Raw genomic sequence first — 25,780 nt, 5'->3', positions numbered from 1 at the left:
TGGTGGACACAAGCATCATTATCACATCCACACTCCCCTTTTGTGGATAGGAATGTTATTATCTTCTCTCTACAGGAGGGCTGCCCAGCCCTGTTCCCAGAGATCTACAGTCCTATAGGCTTTCATTTGAACCCTAATTTGGAACACATGATTCTACTAATTAGCAACTCAATGAGATCTCTAGCTGTTGAATTAGGTGCACTTTGTTAGAGTTCGAGGGGAAACCTAATGGATGGTAGATCTCCAGGAATAGGGTTGGGCAGTCCTGCGCTATATGGACAGAAGTAGAATTGCCACCACCATACCATCCTCAGACATGCTTCTGTTCTGATTTATTCCATGCATATGTGCACATAACAATTTTGGCAGTCTGGTCTGACATATTTTTTTCATTTGTCTATTCATTTAGTACCCCACCACAATTATGGCTGCTAGATGTGTGATTGTTATACTCTGTAGGATTATGCAAATAATTCAGGGTCGCAGAAAGATGACTTTGACAGCAAAGGGCCTTAATCTGCACTACCGGCAATCTGGGCATAGTCCAGCCCTGCAGCGAAACCGCCCAGAGCCTCAATTCTGTCCAAACCACGAAGTCTAGCAGGAAAAAGTCATTGTGTCGTAATTCAGTAAATTAACCCAGGGAGGCGGACCGAATGGCAGTTTTCTTTAAGATGACTTGGCAGTTTCCGCTCGTCAATATGAAAAATAAAAAATAATAATGTATTTTTGCAGGTTGCTTTTTCCATTTCTGATTTCATCCCCATGCTGACCCTTTCCTCTGTCTCAATTCAAATGGTTTATTTGGCATGAAGACGCACTTAAAAAAAAAAACATTCGCCAACGAGTGTTGTTTGCATTGTATGTAAAAGAGAACAATATTAACCATTGAACCATAACAATCACACAACAGATTATTGTATTCTCCTTTTAGGGCTAAGTAGGATCTCCTCCTCTCCCTCTGCCTCTTTCTGTCTCTCTCATGCTCCCTCATCTCCCTCTCTTTCCTTCACTCTCTCTCCTCCCCTGTTTTTCCCTCTCTCTCCCTCCCCTCTCTATGCCATGCTATTCTTTCACTGTTATCCCATAATTCCTTCATTCCCTTTGCCCGTTATCTTCAAATTCACTGTCCATCTGCAGCTGAGCCCACGCTGTATACACACACACACACACACACAAGCGTGCACACAAACACACACACACACACACACACACTCACACACCTACTGTATATGCACACACCCCCTCTCCCTCTCTTTCTCTTTCTCTCACTCAGAGAGGACCACGGCAAGGTCATCCTGACTTGAGCAGAGCGACAGAAAGGGAGAGGAACAGAGAGATGGAGCGATGTGGAGAGAGAGGGAGAGAGATGGAAGGATGGAGAACCTTACACGGATAAAGGGTAATAAATGTAGGGCACAGTTATTCAGCTGGCAGCCCCAGGGCATTGTTCAGATGCATCAGAAGTTGTGTCTTTGCCCGTGTCTCCATCTGCACAGCGTCAGCAGCCCCTCCCTCTGGGGACTGAACAGCAGTAGCTGTGCGCATTTAAACAGACATCTGCTTTCTTTACACACACACACACACACACACACACATACAACACATCCGTGAACAACACATCTTGTTAACAAGGTCAGAACTCTGTGGACTCTGTGGACTACACTTAAGACAACGGCCAGCGAACCATGCGGACACTACTCTATGGGGACACCTGCTGGCCAAACTGGGACTCTGCAGTCAGCTTCTGAATTGACTGTTCCCTGTGAGCTTTGACCACACTTATGTGGAACTGAGTGAAATTAATTACGCACCATGTAACAGGTGAACTAGACTGAAAATAAGAGAGATTAGATAGATAGCTAGATAGATAGATAGATAGAACTGTACATGTTAGCTCTGAACTGACTAGCAAATGTTTTAATTTCAAACCCAGCTGAAATAACAGCTATATTTGGCTGGGTATATGATGCTAAATACATTTTAAAATATTTCCAGTTAAAATATGTATGATTGTTCTTTACAGGACCTGTTTTATTTCTTTAAAAATGGATTCAAATAATTGGTTAATTACAGAACGAGCTAGTGTTCCAATGAAAGCTTTCTGACTCTGGAAAAGGGCATAAAACTATAAATGCGAAGCCAGGTTCTGCAAGAGCATGCCCAAGTTCTCAAACCACAAGCTTAAACCTCCCAGTGCAAATAAACAGTATTCAAAAGAAGCCAAGTTCCCCAAATGCATAAGTCTCCAAATGGAAGTCAAAGATTCTAAATGCAAGCTCAAATATCAAAATGGAAGCCAAAGTCTCCCAACTGCCATGATTCCTTTCCTCACCAGTTCCGCCATCCTCAGCGTCGCTATTCTTTTATGACCACCAGGGGGCATGAGTGCTGCTCACACTACAGCAGAAGCGCACTCGCTGGAGTCCTGAGATAAGAGATCCTCTTCTCCACTGTCTCATAGCACTTCACATTAACCACTGAGACACTAACCTGTCCAATCACAATCCCACCTGGTCTCCTAAAACATAAGCTCCGCCCCCGGTCACTCAGAAAGGGGGTCTGTGGGGGGGAAAAAAGCGAGGCTCAGTTCCCTCCTCCTGTTTTCAGACCCCCCCCCCCCCCCACATACAGCACTGCAGTTCAGTCTCGGCCTCAGAACTTCGGGGGTTTTTAGTTCCACCTTCACACATTCTGAAAAGTGACAGTCATCTGCATGGGGATTAGCATATTTTACAGCAGCTGGAGAGAGAGAATCCTCATCTCTGTCTCCTCCTGTACTGTAATCGGGTCTTCAGGAGACTAAACTTAGCACCACTGTCAAAACCCTCTTTTCAGGAGGGATTGTGTGAAGGGCTTCATATTACATAATGCAAGGAAACTACAGAAAAGACATTTAAGAGGTACATATTTAAGCATGCCAAATGTGGAAAATTCAAATTACATCGCAGTTATAGTGAACACATACACGCACACACACACACACACACACACACACACACACACGGACATACACATCCATGAATTCTCAAAGCAAATGTGACCTGGCTTCTAAAAATATTTTTACACATTTTTTTTAAAGGAAAGCCCTGCATTCCCCTCTAAATCCTTTAAGGCAGGGGTCTGCAGGTCCCTGGTCCTGGACAGCCACACACCCGGCTGGTGTTTGTCTTCACAAAGTGCCTAATCCAGAACTGAGCAACCATGGTGAAGGGGGTTATCTGTGTAATTCACTGCTCTAACTGATGAAGTGCAAGGTAACAATGAAACTCAAACAGTGAGGATCAACGGAACTCAGCTCTCACAGAGACGGACATTCGTGCAACTGCACATCTGGTCTGCAGGGGGCGCACGTCCCACACAGTCCTGGAATCAGGCTGAAGCCTGGGGCCCAAGGGGGCCAGAGACAGGGACTGCCCCAGCGATAAGGCTCTGCCCGGGGCCCGGGGAGGTTCAGCAGGCAAGTCGTTTTAATCTCACAAGGACAGCACTGCCCACAAGCAAGGAGCACTTTCAGACACAAAGTCAAATAAAAAAAACTCTGTTTTTGTGCAGTGCTTCTTCATTCCACGTGACCGTGCTATCTGACATTCAAACGCGAATGCGTCACACACACACACACTGCTCTGCGCGTGTGTGTGCATCCTGTATGGGGCAGATACCTCACTTGCTCTAGAAGTTCATATCCTTTTTTAATTCTGGCTTCACTTTGGAAACTTTGAAGGGACATTGGAACAAATTTTGATTCTCAATGCTGGAATATATTTTGGGTGGAGCAATTTATCCCGAATGCACATTATCTCAATAACTCCTATTTGCCACATGCTCCCACAGTCCCTGAGTGGGATTCTTTGTTCCCACACTCACCAATGCTGCAACTGCTTCCCTCCCTCCCCGAATCACTCCAAAGGGTGCATGTGATCTGTCCCCTGTATGTCCACCCCAGCCTGCCACCCCACCGGGGGACCGTCACCTTTGCATGCTTCAAGCAGTCTGTCTGAAACTGACTCAGTATTTGTGAACCCAGCCAGAGGAGACTGGGCCCCCCTACTTAGTCCGGTTCCTTCCAAGGTTTCTTCCCACATGTCTACCATAAAGTTTTCCCTCCACTATTGCCTCTGGCTTGCATTGTGGGGGTTTAGGCCAGGGTAAACTGTGAAGTGTATTGCCATAAATTATTAGTGAAATGTGCTATATAAATAAAATTTGACTGATTGGTTATGATTATGCTCTGACTAATTTGTAACAGACCCGTTGCAACAGCACGTGACGCGCACTCCGCAACTCCTCCTAAATGCATCTTGACATTTAAACACACATCGGTAAGCGTGCAGAACGCCTCCTGATTCGGATCTGCTTGCCCGCGTGAGCCGTGACGCCCAGAGAACATGGGGGCGAAAGCGTGGAGCTCAAGCAGTTCAAAAACATTCGGCATTCCATTTATGATGGCTTATTTAGAAAACATTACTTAATGCCATATCGTCAACACCAGGGGCCTCGTTTTTAAACGGTCGTACGCTCAAATTTTATCGCACATATTTGCTTAAGCAGAAAACCTTCAAGTAGAATATGATCGTGTCTCCATAAAGTTTAAACAGTGCCAAATTTGGTGCTCTGCAGGTATGGGGCATGTCCCACAAAACCGTAACTTGGCGGATGGCGTACCTGCAAATCCCAATGCTAAATATCAGTTCATTACCTGCTGGTTATGTGGAGGTAAGCCTACAGCACGTTTGAGGACAGCCCGCAAATCCCTGTGGACTGTGTTCTAGAGTCGGGCGCTTAGTTAATTCATCTCTAACAGAGTAGGCTACGAGTCCAGCGAAGGGCATGAGTAAACCATTTTATTGTGTTTAATTGATAATTGATGTTAGACACGCGGAGTGCAAGGAATGTTGAAATGCAACCTTATTTAGAGGGCTGTTATTGGCTGCATCCACAGGACGGGTTAATTGTTAAGCACGTAAGATCAAACTGAAATTCATTTGATATTTAAATATTACAGGCGCTTAATATGCAGATAGGCCTACGTGACGTTTTACCAACGTAAGCAACTTTTTTCGATCTCAGAGTTTTTAAATAAATCAAACGTAAACACAACGTGGAAAGTGGTTTTAAGATTACGTTTGAGTTTAAATCCAAGAACGTTTTTATGAAAGAACCCGCAGAAGAAACTGCGATCTTTATATAGCTCAACAAAACGCTGAAAAAATACGGCTGTGATCTTGGCAGCCGGTTCACGTGGCTACAGAACAGCATTCACAGGTCGGCCGCCCCCCGGCCAAACTTTACTCATTATAAATTTAAGAATTTGTTTAGTCCTCTTTAGCTTGAAAACGAACTCCCAAATGAGGGCCAGGAACTAATGAGTGGTGATTTCTTTGTAAGGACAGCGTGAACCCAAAAAAGCAACATCTGAGACCCCAGTCAGCACCAGATACTGTGTGGTCCTGTAGGTACTTCCCTGCGAGTCGCTCCACGCTCCAGCTTAGAGCATCATTCATAATAGATGCTTCAAGGACAGATACATCACTGTGGATACGAAGATAAAATATGATCCCCGATAGGGATCGTTTGGATGAAGGACACAAAGACAAAGCCCTTATTCATATTACTGAGCTCGATACGCCCCCACCCACTAGGGTTCACCGCCATCTCTCACTTCGATCGCAGACAACCATCTGAGGGATTCTGGTTCCGAAATACACATCTATTCATTTTTAATACGGGAGTGTCTAATGTCATCGCGCCCGAGATCCCGCCCCTTTGTTTTTCACCTGCACGTGAAGCATGTCAGGCAGCCTGCATCGCTTACTCATAACATGTCAATAATTCAGCTAAACTATAGTCGAATCTCATACCTGAGGTAGAAGAAATGTCTCTCTTACTCCATATCCCCACTCTATCTCTGAACTCGTGCACAAGGACCAAAAGACAGAGTAGGCTACATGCGCAAGAACTCACCCTGTGCTATACCGCCTATATCATCGATTTGAATGGATGTAGCCGATCACTGTGATAAACTGAGTGTGTAAAACATATTGTTTGTTAACCCAGTTAGCTTAATCCATGAATGAAATCGAATGAAAAAGTAAAACCCTTTCTGGATACGTTCCAATAACCTCTTTCAAGTTCTCCTCCAGTGAGTTGCAGAATAGGCCTACTGTTAATATGCTAAATAGATACTACAGAAACAGAAAAATTGACACTTTGCAGTAAGATTGCAGCTGCAGTAAGACAGTAGTGTGATTTTTCCTCTGTGGCGTTCTGATAATAGCCTACAAACCACTATTAGATGTGCGTTTTCAAAAACGAGTGTAGCCCATCGGATAGATTAAAAATAGACACATTCCTCTCTGGCGCACGGATAGCCCACATACATTGTTTTAAACAATATCACCCTTACAATATGAAGCGCCCTCCTCTGTGATTTCATACGACAGACCTGTCCCTAGCAACCTGTGGAGTCCCCACCTGAACTCAGCATTTCTCTCCCACCGGCATCGCGCTGCGGCTGCCCGTACACTTTCACTCGTACGTGTGACTTTACCTGTCCAAAGACTGATTTCACGATGGGGTGCAGGCTGGAGTCGGACTCAGAGGAAGCCCTTCTAGATCTTCCGCGGCTGCCGGACGAGCGCCCGGATATGGCCGGCGGTGGCGAGGATGAGGAGGGTGGGTCGGAGGCGAGACTGAGGGACGAGCCACTCCTAGTCCGCTCTTTGGACTCGAAGAAGAACGCAGCTTCATCCGCCGGTTTGGAAAGCGAGTGCGTCGGGGAGGGCGCCCGGACCGGGCGGGGGTTGCTGTGGTGCAGAAGGGGTTGCGGGGGGTCACGCCGGGTGGGTTTATGCGGTTGGTGCGGATGTCTAGACGGTTTACCCCTCGCTCTCTCATCCCAGTCGACTGCCTGTCTCTCAAGTAATTCTTCCTGGCTGCATCCGTGGGCGAGGGGGGCGTGTGTCCGATGTGACTGGCCCTTGCTCCCGCGTCTGTCCCCGCCATTCCTATAATTAACGAGCCTGGGGTGACACAGGGGTCTCCGGGAGGTAGCCTCGCACTCGTCTGGCCAGCAGGTCTCCTCGGCGGCTCTGCTGCATCTTGGGACGTCGGGGCGGTGATGGCTTCGGCGGCTGCTTGCAGAATGCTCCATATGATGTGCGGACCGACGGCTCGCTGCTGCCTCGCTCTTTGGGACGGAGGAGCTCATTGCTCACGTTCACTCCGCTCCCACTTTTAAGAATGAACGTGGCGGTTGCAGATGAGCCAGGAGCCGCGTTCTGTAATCGCTGACCATGTGTAGATACTCAGCATGCCGCCAGCGTGCCGCGGTGACGCGCATAAAGCTCATTGGATCCCTTTCTCAGGTTGTTGGCACGACGATTACAGGATCAGACTGACAACACACACCCACACGCTGCGCATTATTACTCTGACAGAGAAAAAGCGGCCAAGTTCCGACAGCTACCCGAACGCGCGATACAGCTCTTATTTGTATAACAGCGCTATATGTTCTCATATAAGTGCGAGGTAAGACAGGCACCCGTTAGTGTTGCCGGACACACGCGCTCACGTGCATAAATACATGCACCATGTACACACATAACACGCACACACGTGCACACCCATACATACACACACAGTGGATTTAATCATAAAATGTTGAAGACCATCCTATTGGTTGATCCGGCTCTGCAAGTCGCACGCTGACCCTTTTTCTGCGTCCGCGGTCCGGCGTGACAGCGGATCCCTACGGCCAGTTTAACGGAAATTAGCGTCTCATCCTTTTAATTTTAGTTTATACATTGAGTGGACCTTACCATCTCCCGGGATTCAATGTTATGTTCTATGCGTGGCCATTCGCTGGAGTGTGAGTAGAATCCATGAAAAAAGTTGTTTACTTGAGTCACATATAACATAAAATATATGCTAAATATGTCACTAAAATACATGCAAAAATTAGTGACATTACATACAGCTTTTATAATAAGCGACGAAATGTTCTCCCAGACCTACCTGCAAATCTAATTCCCTTTTCCTTGGTTACAATAATAGCCCATTTGCCGATAAAAGTTTGCGTAGTTTAAAGCGAAGAAATAGCCTATACATACAATGTAAATAGCCATTGAAACCTTCGAATAAAAATGCTTTATTCACAGAGAACGGGGGTTTTGGAAACAGCTCTGCCGCGTTGGTTATTGCGCCCCCAGCTATAACTGTGGACCTGCCCTATGGAATTTCTTCATATTTTCAGACAGCGGCTTTGGGAGGTACTGTTTGACTTGAAAATGATGGTTGGATCAGTTGGCCATTGTTCTGCAGGATAGCTAGAGTAGGACTAAAGCCTCAGCCCGCAGCCTAGGGGCATTAAAAAAGAGCTCCCTGTCAATCTCAAAAGGGAAGTCAGAATTGCATCGTTCACGGCAACGGTATCCTGTGGAGAGGAAGGAAACGCGTGACTATGACGTAAGGTAAAAACGTAAGTGTTCGATAATATTAAGTCCATGCAGTATAACAACCAATGCAGTATACCACACTGGTAACATGCTGATAGCTATAAGTATATTAAAATTAGGATATTATCTGTTCAGAATTCTCTATCAGATTTTCCCTTATAGGTACCCACCTCCTGCGCTTAAAAAGCAGTAGTTTTTGGGAGCGGGTTCAAACAGAGCCGAGGTGCTAATATTCACTAAGAAAAAACACTATGATTAGTAAATGCTGCTTATTGTTTACCAGACATGAACACGATTCACATAGTATTCATTTTTTGAAGAACATGTTTCTTTTTTTAGGTTTAAAAAAAAAATTATTTTAGTCAGTGTTCTTGAACTCCATTGCTTTTAGTTATCAATAGTGATTGTTACATCTGAATTAGAATGTTCAGTTAAGAACATTCTAATCACATATTTGTGGTCTTACTGGTTTTAAAAACCATGAGCTCATGAATTTGCTATTCGGAGAGTAAAGTTGGCAGTTCACAGGTGAATAGGGTGTCCAGAGAGGGGTACACTAGAATTAAGGTTCTGAAGGTCCATTTTAGGATTTCTGGAGTGACTGAGCCCAAGATAATGTTTTGGGTGTTTTAATTTTAATAGTGTTAATGCCACACGTGTAGTTCTAATGTACTACAGTACCATACAGTAAAATTCTCTGCATAAATTCAGCTTGGATAGAACATTTTCAACTCTAATAGATTACATATGGTCCTTCCTAGACTCATAAACTCTTTAAGAGCCTATTTAACACTGAAAATGTATGAGTGCATGAGTGATTATGTGCAAGACAAATTTCTGTTTTAAAGGTTACAATGTTCTATTCTATTCTATTCTATTCTATTCTATTCTATTCTATTCTGTTCTGTTCTATTCTATTGTACACTGTTAAAGTACTTATACATAGTATCCTCTTGAACATGGTGCCCTCTGTGTCATCTCTGTCCTTGTGTCGTACATTGTAAGCCCCATGGGAGGACCGCCATGTTCTGCGTACCTGGCTCACACTGTGACTCCTGGGACACATTTAAAATGGCCACTGGGATTTTTGTTGAATTTCACATAGCACACCCAAATGGGGTAGCTCCCCACCAGCTGCAGAAATAAAACCCCGCCTCGACTCCACCCACACGTAACAATTTTCCGGTTTGAAGTTGGTTTCAAAAAAACTGGAAACAATGGATGACAAAATCCATATGGAATATGCTGGAAATATGATAATGCAGTCCTGCTCAGCAGGAAAAAACACTCAATAATGAAAGTGCATGAAATCAGGGCGGAGTGTTCTTCAGCATCATTAATCATTAACAGTGCAGATCAGGTCAGATCCTATTATTGTCTGTTTACACACTCACTGAATCACTGTAGAATCAGTAATGTATTTTATTTGTTCTGTTTTCAACCACATAGTTCAACCGAAAACCTTTTTTCATGGGGAATCAATGTGGGAACGCATGGAATTGCATAGTCATTCTGCGGGGGTGGTTTGGTTAGCCATATAGTTAATGTGCAAATTTGATCAGGGCACCCAGAGTCAACACTACTGTTCAATAAAAAAGTACCGTCAGATCATAAATGAAAATGTTTTAACTTGGATAGATGGAGTTAATACATAAGTACGTAGGCCTTAAATGCATCAGGCCCTATTGGTGTATACTTGTAAGCTCACTGAATGACTGCAGAATCAGTGGAGCTTAGGATGAAACAGGGAAATCATGGTTTGTGTCACACACTCTGGATGCAGCTTTGAAAAGCCCAGCTTGCCATGACCTTGACATTTTGCCCAGATAACCCCCAAGTCTCACATATGCACGACCACAGTGGCCGCCATACAACTTCATACTGAGTCACCTCCTCGTTTTCTGTTCATTATTGAATAATCTCCTCAAATTCAGCGAGCAGGACATTAAGTCTATAAAAGGACGGAAGCTCAGAGCTCAGCCACAGCGATAAAGGAGGAAGCTCTTAGGGTGGAGAGTGTCACCACAGGAAACACCACACAGACTGGCCTATGAGGAACAGAGGATGATACCACTCTCCTAAAATAAACTGCGGTGGCCAGAAAGACTACTTCCGTAGAGCAGTGCAGAGCAGGAGCATTACATAAGATCAATAAAAAGTATAAAATAACATCAGGACTCAAAGGAGAATGGAAACCACCTGGTCTGGCCTGTTTACCCATGATGCACTGCTCTCTCAGAGCAGATGTCATGGGAAACTGCATAAACAAACGGCATGAATTAGATTCTGATTAAGGTTATGTTTATAATTAGTTTGTGATTATGTACGTGTGGCTGAGAAAGAATCCTCACACTGTAAGGAGTGTGAGCACGTGAAGCAGTGACGTGAACGTTTCTCCCCCCCCACCTTCTCCTGGGAGAGCAGTGGCCAGGCATCTGCGTCTCCTGCTCCAGGGAAGAAGTGTAAAATCTCTCACTCCATCTGTGTGTCCCATGATCCTCTCTACTTCTTATTTCTCTCTGATTTTCTGATTTTCATTTGCCTCAGTTCTGCTTGCTCACACCCATTGACCCTTCTCTCTAGAAATATACAATCTTTAATTGGCGGATTTGGTGAGTGCGTGTATGCATGCACGTGTGTGTGCATGTGTGCCTATATTTTTGTGTATATGTTTGTGAGTGAGAGCGAGAGGGAGAGAGAAAGAAAGACAGAGCATGTTTTATTAAAATATTTGATGATATTTTAAAATATGCTTTGTTACTTGTGTCATTGAAAAAGTGAAAGGCAGCTAGCTAGAGGCTGTTTGTCCCTCTTCCTGCCTGTTTTTATTCTCACTGCTGATTTTTAACCTTTTAACCTTTCTTTGCCATATTTCTCTCTGTCCCTCGCTCGTTTTTGCCCCTCCCCCCACTTTATTTGGCCTGTAGGGTAGAATCTGGCCCATATTTATTCCATAAAAAGAAAAGAAAAAAACTGAAAAAATATTGCTGCATTGTAATCAGCTCAAAATAGCAAGCAAAGTGACCCCTTAATGCCGACAGTCTCGCTGACCCCTTGACCAGTACCTCCAGCACCTAATGCCCCAACCTCACATATGACCCACACCTCTACCTTTCAGTTGTATCTACATGGGATGCATTTACTTGTCAAACTGTTTATTTATTTGTATTACATTTTAACTCTTTGGGATCTTTGGGAACACGGGACACAGGATCATTCAAGTTTAAATCCAAGTTTATGTTTATGAATAAGGGCCCATGACTTTGCCCCTGAGCCATGCGCTCCATGTGAGTCACTGAAGAAAATATAGCCTACATCTGAAAACATGAAAAACTGAAATCTGAGCTAAAAATTTTTTACCCATAATCTATCAAGCAAAAAAATAATGCAAATTATTTTAATTATTTTTATTATAAAAAATGCAACGCTGGGGGTAGTGCAAAATTACTTCAATTATGCAATTATGTTCCCAATCAGCCTGGCTACTTTGGCCAAAATGTGGAAATGCTGCTCACGCTCATCGGAATACTCAATACAATTAATGCGTTTTCCACTGTTTAAAGCTTTGCATGCTGCTGTCTTTCGCAATATGGCGTCCAGTGTTATTCTGTCATTCAAACTTCACAAATAACATCCTAGTGCTGGTTTTGTAACAAAGTGCTGCATGTCAACAGATCTGCGCAGAAGCAGCTGAATAACGGAACTTCGGCTGACCTAAGGACAGAAGAGCCGCTGGTTTCGCATCTCCCTTGACATCTCTGACCCCTATTAACCGTGCCGTCCGGGTGCAGTTTGGTACCCATGAAAAATTAACCGGGAGTTTAATAATTAACCCTGCCGCAACTTGAAGCTCTAAACGGGAAGAGGGCAAGTGCATTATCACTCTAATCTGAATATGACGTGTCCTTACAAATAAAAAAAGCCAATTTATTTATAAGCGGCTTCCTTGTGCCAGAAGCAAAACAAACCGTGTTTTTTCGTACAAAAAAAAAAAACCAAAAAAACAGATTCGGTTCCGTAGGCAGTGAAAGGCGCATGCATTTTTAATATGACAGTTTGTTGCACACAATACGTAGCATGCATATGTAATTGTCCTTCGTCCTCCTCACCTGGAACATATTAAAGAATCATGACGCGCTCCTCAAATCGTTCGATAAGTGATGTTAATATGACAAGCGTTTATGAATTCAGCGCAAGGGACGGCTTTATTGGTGTTTGTCCTGTGCTGCTTACTCTGATATCCCATATTCGCTTATCTCCTTTTCTCTCTCTCTCTCTCTCTCTCTCTCTCTCTCTCTCTCTCTCTCTCCTCTGTCATTACATCCCTTTGCTTCTTATTGCCTCTGTCCTTCTTCTAACGCTTCCTGTTCTACATCTCCCCGCTTATCCTGTCATGCACAGCCCTCCTCTTTTTCCATTTTCCTGCTCTCATTGACTTCATGCCATCTCCATTCTCTCCCTTCCCCCTGTTTTTCCTCCATTCATCTCAGTTTAAGAGTGTAAATGTTTCTGTTTAAAAGCTAACTGAATTGCGTTCTGTTACCCTGAAAATGAATAAATGCAATGTTGTCATCAGCTGAACATTAAATCAAAGACAGAGTAATGATGAAAATAATGGTTGCCTATATGTTCCAGAAATGTAGCCTCCTTTTTAATTAAAATGTGAACTGGATACGTTCCTAATTTTGCATGCATGATTTCAGATGCATGTTTTTCCCCTTTGGTGTATACTTGCTGCCTGAGTGAACTTTTTGTGAACGTATCATGTAATAGGCTAGAAAAAAAAAAACGAATGCAATGGGAAAGTGTATTTTAATAACATTTTCGTGACAATGCATATACTAGTTTATGCCACAGTGCAATAATCAGTGAACACGCAAAATCCACACATGAGCATGAGTTGTCTAGATCAAAGCCTTCCTAGGGTTTTACCTTTTTCTGGAATATGGTAACCTTTTTAACATTTACTGCCAGGGCCCAGTTCTGACAGTACAAACCCCACAAATCAAATTGCAGTCGGTTGTTGTCCTGGTTTTGAGCTTTGAGTCATTTTGGTAACCCTTTACCTCCTCAGCAACTTTTCGTTGTCTGATAATAATGGCCATCATAGCAGCATTCATTACCAAATGCACACTCTTCTGTAGGATGTAGCTATTAGGGCATTTCAACTAGAGCAGAAAGCTGCGTGGATTACTGCACACAGAGGTAGCTCAGCCCTTGGTTCCAGATGTCAGGAAAGCAGACAGGGCAGCTGAATTATTTACATAGGGTCTTCTGCAGTTCAGTTACTGGCCTGAGCTAATTCTCCCTTGCTTACATCTGTTTTGGAGTTGTTCTATTAAATGTTTTAGAGCAACTGGGTCATCCAGTAATTTTAAAAAATGTATCTTGATGACTAATTAAAATATTTCCTAATGTAAATTCTTTTCAGTTTTATATTCCTTCGCAAAGTTCTAAAAAAAAAAAAAAAGTTTATGGCCAACACTTTGTGTTACTTCATTTAGTGTTCCCTATGTCCGGAGGATTTCCTACAAGCTAAATCTCAATTTTATAATGTTTGATGATGATGATGTTTCTGTGTGTCTGTGCGTAAGGGTCTGTGGGTTGGTGGGGTGGGGGCAGGGGTATATATATATGACACTGAAAAAAATAAAAGAATACACACAATAAATGTATAAAAAGGTTAAAACGTGATATTGGGCAGAGGAGAAGGACAATTCTGAAAATTAACTAAAAGAAACAAAGACAGACAGAGATAAAATGACACAAGAGGAGAATAATAATAATTATTGTTTATAGAAATGAAAAAGATCTCTCAGTACCTCCCTCTTTCACTCTCTGACTTCTGTCCTCTCTCAGTTTCTCACTCTTTTTCTTTCTTTCCCTCTCTCTCAAATTGGTACTGCACAAATTTATACACACACACACACACACACACACACATATTTACTCAAATTCAAAGTCAAATATGCTTTATTGGCATGGCAACACATAGGCAGTATATTACCAAATAATCATTTAAATAAAATCTTAATGAACAGTAACAGTTACACCACAGAGTATGTTAAATAGATCACAGACTAGGTCAAGTGTGAGTAGCGTTGGATCTTTATGCACCTAGTGTGAGCAGCGTTGGGTTGCCCTGTGCTGAGTGTGAACAACGTTGGGTTTCTCTGTGCTGAGTATGAACAGCATTGGGTTTCTCTGTGCTGAGTGTGAGCAGCGTTGGGTTGCCCTGTGCTGAGTGTGAGCAGCGTTGGGTTGCTCTGTGCTGAGTGTGAGCAGCGTTGGGTTGCTCTGAGTTGAGTGTGAGCAGTGTTGGGTTGCTCTGTGTTGAGTGTGAGCAGCGTTGGGTTGCTCTGTGCTGAGTGTGAACAGCATTGGGTTTCTCTGTGCTGAGTATGAACAGCATTGGGTTTCTCTGTGCTGAGTATGAACAGCATTGGGTTTCTCTGTGCTGAGTATGAACAGCATTGGGTTTCTCTGTGCTGAGTATGAACAGCATTGGGTTTCTCTGTGCTGAGTATGAACAGCATTGGGTTTCTCTGTGCTGAGTGTGAGCAGCATTGGGTTTCTCTGTGCTGAGTGTGAGCAGCGTTGGGTTGTTATTCGCCAAGGGTGATCAGCATAGGGTATGCAGTAAACATGTGACTGATACAGTATGTACACTGAAAAAAGGTTTCATTGGATAAATATAAAATTTGACATCAGTTTGTTTCATCTGTATTTTTCAGGCTTTCTCAATTTAAACTTTTTATGTTCATTCAAATGAATATAAAAACTAAATTGAGAAAGCCTAAAAAATATTGCTGTAACTAACTGAACTAAACACTAGTTATGCACTGAAATGATCTTGTTTTTTCTTTCTTCAGTGTATCGTCTGTTTCTGCGGTTATTTACCTTAAAGCAAGACTGCCGGTATATCCTGTTTTGACATAAGGAGTTAATGAGTTCCTATGGATGATGGAGTTAGTGAGGTTTTGTGCTAATTGCCTCTTGTCCAGTATGGTGTGTAGTTCATATGCATACGATCTGTCCCTGAGAGGGAGCCCAAACATGCATGCATTTCTAATAAAAAATTTTTTTAAAAGAATTTGTCCAGGTCTGTCTATAATAAAACACACACTACTGCAGCCTCCAAATCACAGCACAACTCAAAACACAGCAAGGGCACTAAACTAAAACACACACACTTACGCATACACACAAACACAATACTGGTGGCTTGTGTGTATCGCTGTGTGTGTGTGTGTGTGTGTGTATGCGTGTGTGTGAATCTGCCATACTGTGTGCCTGTGTGTAGGACAGTGAGTAATTGTGAGTATCAGCTTGTTTGAGTCTCTGTGTGTGTGTGTGTGATAGTCCGTGTGTATTGGTGTGTGTGTGTCTGTGTGTGTGTGTGTGTGTGATAGTCTGTGTGTATTGGTGTGTGTGTGTGTGAGAGAGAGAGAGAGAGAGAGAGAGAGAGGCTGTATCCATTGTTATGTCAGTGGAGTCCATTTATAGATTAATCCTGGTGACGAGCCCTTTATGATTAAACCCACAGGCGGGTTAAGACACAGTCCTTTGCTCACTTAATACCTGAAATTACTTGACCATCACCTAGATATTCTCTCTCTCTCTCTCACACACACACACACACACACACACACTGAACTACCCTGTCATGCTGAGTTGGACTCATGGGTAAAGCATGTTTTTTAAAAATTATGTATAGATGAAAATAAATAGTATCCGCTGCAGATCCGCATCTGACTCAGTCTGGCTTAACACCAGTAAAATCGGGAATTCCAGCCCAAACTATTTCCTCATTTTCCAGAGAAATATAACAATGGGTACACAGGAAAACAACATGACGTGAATTCTAATATTGGTAGATAGCATAAACGGCCTCCTTTTGCCTTAATAATGACACCAAATACGCTAAAGCTGTCAGGTTGGCGATCCGTAGGTTTATTATTTTTTTCTTGCTTTATTTAGTCCTGCTTATTGAAATATGAGCAACGCGTTTATACTGGTAGCTTATGCCTTAAGGCTTACAAAACAAACTCAGTTTCAACGCACGTGTGTGTGTGTGTGTGTGTTTTGTGCAAATAATAAAAGTACACACAGCCTTTCAACTTGTATTATAATAGCCTGTGCAGACACTAGATGGCAGTAGAACCCTTTATGAGCTGAGGCATTGTGCAGAATTTTCCGATTTGAAATTGAATTTAATTTTCACTGAGTCCCCTTAATTGTTATTGTTCATTATAAAAATAAACTAATTGTGTGTGTGTGTGTGTGTGAGTGTGTGTGTGTGTGTGAGAAGTTCTCCAAGATGTAATCTAACACAAACCAGCTTCTGCTCCAGCTGGATCCCATCTGGAATTTAGCGATGGTCTGTTGTCTGTACCAAGCTGACCCACCAGCAGGACATGGTCTTTTCATGGTTACTAATTCAACCATGTTGCTGCCAGCTAGATGACTGGAAGAGGAATTAGCTTCCTCTTCCGAAGAAGTCACATTAAAAAAATACATAAAAACACCCAACATGTAAAGAGAACACATGTGAACTATAAAAAAAAAAAAAACTTGCAAGATGAGAGTGTAAAATGGTGCTATTTCTTGCTATTTGAAGTTACGTGTTTTGTTTTCACATGTGAAAACAGTAGTTCACATTTGAGAAGGTGAGGATGCAAATTTCGCATAACTTCAGGTGACCTATTTCCTGTTCAAATGCAGAAAAGGCCAGTCCACCAGTTCACGTGACATTATCTTTTTACGTGTGAATATTTTAATAAACCCGTGAAAATGTGAAATTCATTGAAAATGTGACAAGGATATTTTCACATGATTTTTTTGTAAGGGTCAAACCAGCCAGACCAGATTGAAACCAGGTTGAAACCAACCAAGAAGTTCCACCAGGGACCAGCAAGTGGCACACGCTCACCCCCCCCCCCCCCCAGCCTTGCTGCATTGGCACGGGCGCGAACACGACGGGGTGTGGAGGGGATGTCGTGTGTTTCCTCTCGGGTCAGGGGACACGTAAACTATTCCAGGCAAAGGTCCAGGTGAACGCTCGTGTTTCCGCGACCTTTGACCCTGTGCGTACACAATCCTGAGCGATGAGTATATCACATCACAGAACCGCCAAGCCTTGTGTATGTGTGCGTTCCATCGTAAAACCATAAATCTATCCACCTACGCATGTCCACTACAGAAACGTGCAGCTTTATGGCTTTAATATTCTGTGCATTGATATGTATGTGCAAACAGCAGTCTTCAATACTGAGCTGCTGGGGCTGCTGGTTTTCCTAACTGGTTCCTTCAGAACCTGATCAACAAAAGCAGTTGATTCCAGATACCTTATCTTAATTGATTTTGGGATTTCAAGTGAGACCCTGTGGCTCTATAAGACCAGGGCTGTTTATGTGTGATGACCTCTTTGGGGGGGGGGGGGGCGGGGTCATCGCATAAGTAAAACCTCCCACCCCTCTGGGCCCCCATCTTCTGTATAGAAGCAGTAAGGGAGTGGGGGCCCCCTGCTCTGTGTTTCAGTTCCTGTAAATGCCGTGGGAAGAGGGACAGGGGGATTTACAGTTGTGCAATCCCAAAACTGGCTCCTCTGAGTCTCTTGAGTGGCATTAAGCCTTCCCCTGCCTGAGCCCAAACTTATGTGAACAGTTGCTACAAATAAAGAGCTGTAAAAAAAAACGCTTGAGCACAGAGACTGATCTCGCCCAGACGTCTGCAGTTCTAGGAAAGAACAGCATGTCGAGATGGATAAAGTGGTCTCTGTCGATATTCAGATTGTCTCCACATACAAGTCCTTATGAAGCAGTCAGCGGCTGCTTCCCCTCCCCTCCACCAACTGATCTGCTGATCTGTGTGTGTCCCTCTAAACCTGCAAACAAGAGTTATATGTGTGTGTGTGTGTGTCTCTTTAAACGTGCAATCAAGACGATGTGTTTGTGTCCCTTTACATCTGGAATTAGGACAACTGTGTGTCTTTAAATCTGTGCGTGCGTGTTTGTGTACAAGCGAGTATATGTGTGTATGTGTCTGTGTGTGTGTGTGTGTGAGAGAGAGTGTGTGTACATGTATCGGTAGGTTTGTGTGTGTAAAAGTTTACTTTTTAAAAGTTTATTTGGCCTCACTACACAAGGAGTCAATGAGGAGACAGCACACACTCCCACCAAGCCCTCACCCCCCTCCGAGCCCGCCCACTCTTAGTTTAAATGTGGCTGTCCCACGCCGTGACCACCCTGGCAGGGACAGAAGAGCGGGACACAGGGGAGATGCGGGAATTCCGGATAACTACAGCGTTTTAATCTCGAATAGCGAGAGAGGGTGTAATCAGCCGCCAACACAAACAAACAGGAAAACCTTTGCCCGTCACCCTCAGGGGATCTGGGCAAAAACAATACACTAATACAACAAAGACAAAAGAAATGAAACCACACAGTCGCTTTTCAGCCTTTCTCTGCCTTTACGTGTTCTTTCTCGCTGTCGTGGTGGGGCCCCGGTCTCAGACGTCTACTGTGGAAAGAAGCACTCTTTTAAATCCTGGACTGATTTGTGACATCATTCAGGTGTGTTTCTAGTTAAATAGTAGGCGTGGTCCTCTAATTGCCCCTAATTCCTCCTGCAAACCGAGGCCTGCCACAGGGCCGTTAAACTCTTTAAACTTTAACTTCAAGGAAAAACTTTCGCTTTCGCTTAGTCTGAAACAGAGTGGGACAAGTGGGGTTGAGAGGGGAGGGGGGGGGTTATATCTGGAGTTACTCAACATGAAACAATCACTCTCACTCATTTCCTTTCCTATAAATCAGCCAGAGAGGTGAAGGGGGGGGAGATGTTCTGTTGCCATTCCGTTTTAAATTTATACCGCTAGGGGATGAATAACGTAATTACGAAAATAACGTTATGTACCTTAGATAAAGATTGGATCGTGTGGCTCCCCCTCGTGGTTGTGTGGCCCCCCTAGCGGTTGTGGCCCTAAACAACCACATAGACCGTTTATGCCATGGGCTGGCCCTGTAGGGGCCTAATTTATTAAGTAATTTCAAAGCGCTCTGGAAGCAGTCAGTGCACACTTTCTGCATGCTTGGGGGCTGATCTGAGATCAGTAATGCTGTTGGGGAATAAGGCTAATCTAAGATAAGTGTATCAATTGTAAAGCGCTTTGGATAAAAGCGCTATATAAATGCAGTCCATTTAAGTGATGCCGGGGGCCTGATCTGAGATCAGTGATGCTTGGAGGCTGATCTGAGGTCAGTGTTGCTGTTGGGGAATAGGGCTGATCTGAGATCAGTGATGTTGGGGGGCTGATCTAAGATAAGTGATGCCAGGGGGGGCTGATTTGAGATCAGTGATGCTGGGGAGATGATCTGTAATGCTCTTCAGTGGATTCTGACATATGTGGTCTTAGGTGCTGAGTATGGTTACTGGGTTTGTCTGACTTCGTTGTTGCAGACAGCTATGTCCTGAATCAGAGTACGTATTGTGCCCTTTTAAACCTCCAATCAGGATGGTGTGTGTGTCCTTTTAAATCTTGAATCAGGATGGTGTGTGTGTTTCCCTTTAAACCTCCAATCAGGATGGTGTGTGTGTCCCTTTAAACCTCCAATCAGGGGTTATGTGTGTGTGACCCTTTAAATCTGGAATCAAGTACAAGTGAGTATGTGTTCACTGCAAGAGAAAACTTTTTTTTTTTAGGTTTTCTGACCACAAGGACTCAATTAGAAAACAGCACACACTCCCACCAACCCCTCACCCCCCTCCTAGCCCGCCCACCCACTCTTAGTTTAAATGTGGCTTTAATCTGAACTTTAATTACAAGAAAAACATTCTGCTTTCCCATCTTAGTCAGCCAGAGATGGCGGGCCAAGTGGGGTTGAGAGGGGAGAGGGGAGGAAGGCTAAATTTGGAGTTACTCGACATGAAAGTGTCCTGTGTCACTCCCAGCAGGATAGAATGAGGAAACAGCAGCCTCTTCCCTTCCCTGTTGCCTTGGTGGTTTCCTGTAACGTGTGAATGGAATAGTATGCTCTAAGCACTGAATAACCCACAGGAGGAAATCAGAATTACACTCAAATATTCTTACCTGGAAAACTTTCAGAAAACATAATTTTATTGTTTTATGACTATGTTGTTAGCCAGGGACATCATTTATAAAAATAAAATAAAATAAATTTAAAAAAAAAAAACGTTCTTGAATTTAAACTTAGAAGTAATTTCAAAATCCTTTGATTCATGATTTATGAAAATAACAGTGCGGCATTCTCTCTGGAGGGGAATTTACGATCAGACGTGAAGTGTCGGCTTTAGTCACTCAACCAAAATTCTAACAGTGGTACATTCAAACGGGCAAATGCACAACTGGAGAACCCCAATACAGCCGGTATATGAGACCACATCTCACAATATTTTGGGTTGAGATAAAAATATGAACATGAGACAAGAGTTCAGAATTTCAGCTTTTATTAACTGGTATTTAAACCTAGATGTGTTAAACTACTTAGAACATAGCACCTTTGGTATCAGACCACCCAATTTTTAGGTGAGCAAAAGTATTGGAACAGAGAGTATTTAAGTAAATGAAAGCAAATAACACTTAATATTTGGTAGCATACCTCTTGCTTGCAATAACTGCATCAAGCCTGCGGCCCATTGACATCACCAAACTCTTGCATTCTTCTTTTGTGATGCTTTTCCAGGCTTTTACTGCAGCCTCTTTCAGTTGTTGTTTGTTTCGGGGGGTTTTTTCCCTTCAATCCCCTCTTCAGGAGATGAAATGCATGCGCAATTGGGTTAAGGTCTGGTGATTGACTTGGCCAGTCTAAAACCTTCCACTTTTTCTCCCTAATGAAATATATACTCTGCTGATATATATAGCAATGGTAGGCCTATGTTCTATTGACATGGCTGTATGATGTGGTTACTCCACACAACCTATTCTTGCAATGTAAGATGTATGCCTGAGATGACACTTTTGCTTTTGGAAGTAAGTGAACACATTTTTTAGTAAGCAAAAATAATGTTTTCCTCCTAAAATAGGGCCTACCAACTAATCAATATCATATCCAGGCCTAAACCTGTTATTTCCAGATAGGGACAAGTCTTGTGAAAAACATAATGGGTTGTAAGAGGGTTTATCTATTGAGTAAACCTGTTTAATCTGGAATACAATGAGGGTAGTGAAAAAATGTCAAAATCACCATAGGGCTCAAGGAGTTTTAACAGATAAATACTGTTCTGACACAGGAGTGTCAGAAGGTGTTGGTAGGCGAAGGATAGGCCAAGCTTACCGAAAACGTTTCCACCAGCCTGGGTGGAAAACAGATGCTCTGCATTTGGAAGAGGAAACTGAACTAGAAGAATACAGGCATTGACATTGACCTTGTAGTCACCACATTCTGACTGTTTTGTATCTCCTTGGCATGACCTTTATAAAGTGTTATCGTTTGTAGTCATAAAACCTGAAGTTCACATTTTTGGGCCATGGGTTCCCTCATTGTAAGTCTGAGAAAGAATTTCTTCAAAATGAATTAAGTATAATGTTGTATTTTGTAAAAGAGTCTACTACATGAATGAAAATGTAATTTTGTTAATATGTGTATGTGTGCGTGCATGTAGAGTTTGGAATAATGGAAAAACACATGAAAAAGGACATCTACTTTGAAGTAGCCTAACTAAATAACAATTACAAAGGCAGCTACACAGGTGAGTAATATTGAGAATATGGCCGTTAGGAGTGGCAGTTACAAAAGAGATCGAACCATCAGCATTGATATGCCAGTTTCAAAAGAAACAAAAGGCAGCTAATAGAGTTTCAAAGAGGCCAAATAGTCCTTGCCCAAATTGCAAGTGCACGGTCACAAAAACTGTAAAATGATCTAATGTGGCAATGGCAACGGTGTTGAAAATGACATGTGCATACATATGCCAAACACAAAAAAACTGTATAGGCAAAGAGAAACAGTAGTCGCAAGTTGAAGGTCACCAGCAGGGACGGATGGACACTTAACAGCATAAATGATAAGCACTCCAAATCAATGGTGTTACTTTGCCCAGCCATTTCTGCTGGCCTGTCTGTGTTTCTCCCCTCTCAGGTGATGAGCTGGCCAATGGGAGGCAGAAGGGGGCGTGGTCTGCTGAGCGGAAGAACCTGTCCGGTCCCAGAATGCCCCGGTTTCTAAGACCAAGGGGGCTTCTTTTCCTCGTCTTGTGACCAGGTGTTTTGTTTGGCAAATTGTTTTGCTAGCGCTTCCAACACCGTTCACCTTATTGTTATTAATCAGATTTTTGTTTGTTTAAGTATTTTTCCTTTGTAATGTTAATACGTTGTTTTTCAGTTTTAAAGAAAACAGTTGTGTATCTCCACTGTGCTGTGTCTGTGACCGACTGTAACATACGGCCTCAAAATGATCACAGAACTGAATCAACACCTCTGTGACCCAGTGTCAAGAAAAACTGTACACTGTGAGTTTTAAAAATCTGATATCTGTAGCAGGGCCACCATTCAGAAACCACTTGTATCCCTGGCAAATGCACAAAGATGCACAACTTGGTGTACAAGGAGCAGAAAACCCAACCTAGACCCTTTAGAAAATAAAAAAGTAATACACTCTCCCATCATAAGGTCCCCATATTCCAAGATGATGATGTGCTATTAGGAAGAGGAGGAGCCCTAGTCCCCTGTTGGTTTCTCTTCCTTTCTTTCTATTAAAATTGCTGGGGACCCAAGTGGAGGGGTTGAAAGTGTGTATGCCCACAGTGGTGATCTATTCCAATCAATTTGCCCAGACAAACCTGTGCAAATGAATTAATTTTGTTTTGGAGAGACCGATCGCAAGGACACGGAAGCACTATGCTCTTTTGAAGAGATTCTCCATTTTTTGACTTTCGTGTTTTTTTTGGAGTCCAGCCTTGTTGTTCTTTCCATAAAACAACATGCAAAAACAAAACCTGAAGGAATCAAAACAATCCCAGCCAGCCAGCGGAGAGCAAAGACTGGAAAGAGCAGGGCTGACTTTTACAGAGGCGTGTGGTATACTCCGGAAAGCCCACTTCCACAGTTTGGTTCCAGCTATCTATTTCCTATCCTGTCCTCTTCTCTCCTCTCTGTTTGTAATTAGGGCACTTCAGGTTAGAGCCCCATACACACCGCTAAATAGATTTGTGAGTGGTTTCATGAACAACCATGATGATGTTAAACGCTTTCATAGCCTTCACAGTCACCAGATCTAAACATCTAGATTTCCACCTCTTGCACCCCTCAAATGGCTGGTTGGTTTTCTTTGCTGGGTCCCAGAAAAATATCAGCCAGACAGAGGATGCACAACCCAGTTCAATAGTACACACGGTTTTGTTTTATATACACACGGAAGGCAGTGAATCATCATACTGTCTCATCAAACATTCAGTTAAATGTCCTTAACTCTACTTAATATGGTTCCTATGAATTTTTAATAAGACAAATATGTCAGTGCTCGTTGCATATGGCCACTGATAAAAACTGCTTGGATGGATGACTAAGCATATTTTGCATGCTTTTATCATTAATATGGCTCACACACTCGACTTGTTCATAACTTGCCCAAGCTCTGGCCTACTTATCTATGCCTTACACACTTCAAAGACATCAACACTCTGCTGTACCAAAACACACTCCAATCCACTAATGCACACTTATTATAACCTATAACCAATTGCTTGTTTTTACGATTAATCATTACCGTCTTGAAGAATGGTCCAGAATCCGACTACGCGCAGATAACTTTAAAAAACTTAATTCCAAACACTGAACCTGTTCTGAAGGCAAAGGGTGGCCCTACTCCTTATTAGGTGTTTCCTAACGTTGGGATGAGAGGTTAAAATCGACCCTTATCTCATAATAGAGAGGCAATCAAGTCAGGAAAACACTTGATCCACTTGTAAGGGTCTTTATTTCAGCGGAAAGAGTACGCCTGCCAACAGAGTCAACTCTTTGCTGAAAAGCGTTTCTTACAGTGATCACTTGTGCCCTCTAAGAGGGACTGTGTGTGCCAGCATCAAGGACAACAGAAAGGAACCGAACAGAACACAACAGAAACTTGTTCTCTTAGCCCCTTTCTGTCCTGGTTTTGGCTGAAAGCTCATTGCTGTAACATCATGACTGGTGAGATATACTGGCATCCAGTTCAGATGATCACAGAGGTGTGAAAAAGTACTCACCCCTTTCCTGATTTTCTCTATTATTGCATATTTGTCACACTGAATGGTATCAGATCATTTGGCAAACTGTAATATTAGACAAAGGGAACCTGAGTAAACTCAAAACACATTTTGAAATTAATATCTCATTTATTTACTGAAAAAAGTTATCAAGGACCCAAACCCCGTGTGAAAAAGCAATTTCCCCCTTGGGACCCAACTTTACATGGGCTGATCTTGATAGGCGGGTATGGTTGTCCCCCCCTCATGACTGCACAGGCTCTCCATCCCTGTCCTAGTAGCTATGCAGCCATATATTACTCCTGGCGGGGTCCCCCCAATTCATACTGCTGCCACTTTACCCACTGTCTGTTCTATCACAAATTCCCTAACCGCCATTTCTACCCTCTTCCCCACGCTGCCGGCGGGGCTCTTGCCCCAATCTTTGAGAGTGCTTCGAGAGTCGTCTGGTCTCCCCCACCACTGCCACCCAGCCCCACCCATCATCGGAGCCACATTATATACCTTGAGCTGACCAGAGGAGGATGGGTTTCCTCCTTGAGCCTGGTTCCTTCCGAGGTTTCTTCCCATCTGCCACAGGGAGTTGTTCCTTGCCACTGTTGCCTTAGGCTTGCTCCTGTGGGGGTTTAGGGCAGGGTTGTCTGTAAAGCGTATTGTGACAACTGCTGTAAAATACACTATACAATTAAAATTTGATTGATTGATTGATTGATTGATTAAACTAAATAACTGGTAGTACCAGCTTTAGCAGCAATAACTGCTATAATTTGATATCAGTTTTTCACGTGTGGAAAAATTTTAGCTCAATCCTCTTTGCAGAACTGCTTTAAATCAAACAAATTGTAGATTTTCTAACATAAACCTCTAATTTCAGATCCTGCCACAGCATCTCTGTTTGGGTTTAAGTCAGGACTTTGACGATGCCACTCCAAAACTTTAATTTTGTTTCAGTTATTCAGATGTGGACTTTCTTTTTTAGTTTCCTAATAAGTTACATTTCCAAAACACAAAGTTATGAGTAAGTACGTAATCTCTACACAAGTGTGAAACCACTGATAAGAAACCCAAAAGTTTATGACGCAAGTACCATGTCTTGAAGAAAGGGGTGGAGTATACCCCCCGCA

General features: G+C 43.0%; 1 protein-coding gene and 2 long non-coding RNA genes across 9 annotated transcripts in view; 1 reads left to right on the top strand and 2 right to left on the bottom strand.

Annotated features, from left to right (window-relative positions):
* LOC118213103 (calcium-binding protein 1) overlaps positions 1-7,341 on the bottom strand; it is a 30,745-nt gene extending 23,404 nt beyond the window's left edge. For 2 of the 3 annotated variants that reach the window (XM_035391791.1, XM_035391792.1), the window contains exon 1: positions 6,551-7,341. In XM_035391791.1, the coding sequence (XP_035247682.1) occupies positions 6,551-7,210 (660 nt within the window). In that variant the 5' untranslated portion in view covers positions 7,211-7,341. Of the gene's footprint in view, positions 1-4,699; positions 5,623-6,550 lie in introns of those variants that run through there. The other variant, XM_035391796.1, reaches the window with a different exon arrangement.
* Positions 7,342-7,353: 12 nt separating this feature from the next.
* Positions 7,354-25,562, top strand: LOC118213104. 5 transcript variants are annotated; one of them, XR_004762349.1, is made up of 4 exons: positions 7,354-7,530; positions 7,798-7,870; positions 8,160-8,479; positions 22,553-25,241. It is a non-coding gene; the product is annotated as an uncharacterized LOC118213104 (long non-coding RNA). The 5 variants fall into 5 exon arrangements; XR_004762346.1 differs by lacking the exon at positions 7,354-7,530 and adding an exon at positions 25,531-25,562 and having other exon boundaries at positions 7,661-7,870; positions 22,553-25,214; XR_004762348.1 differs by lacking the exon at positions 7,354-7,530 and having other exon boundaries at positions 7,641-7,870; positions 8,160-8,471.
* On the bottom strand, positions 18,746-25,195 carry LOC118213106. The gene is made up of 2 exons (XR_004762350.1): positions 25,161-25,195; positions 18,746-18,977 (listed from the first exon to the last, which is right to left on the bottom strand). It is a non-coding gene; the product is annotated as an uncharacterized LOC118213106 (long non-coding RNA).
* Positions 25,563-25,780: the final 218 nt, after the last annotated feature.

Source organism: Anguilla anguilla, chromosome 14, assembly GCF_013347855.1.
Source record: "Anguilla anguilla isolate fAngAng1 chromosome 14, fAngAng1.pri, whole genome shotgun sequence".
In the NCBI taxonomy this organism is placed as follows: domain Eukaryota; kingdom Metazoa; phylum Chordata; class Actinopteri; order Anguilliformes; family Anguillidae; genus Anguilla; species Anguilla anguilla.
This window is presented reverse-complemented; position numbering and strand designations above follow the sequence as displayed.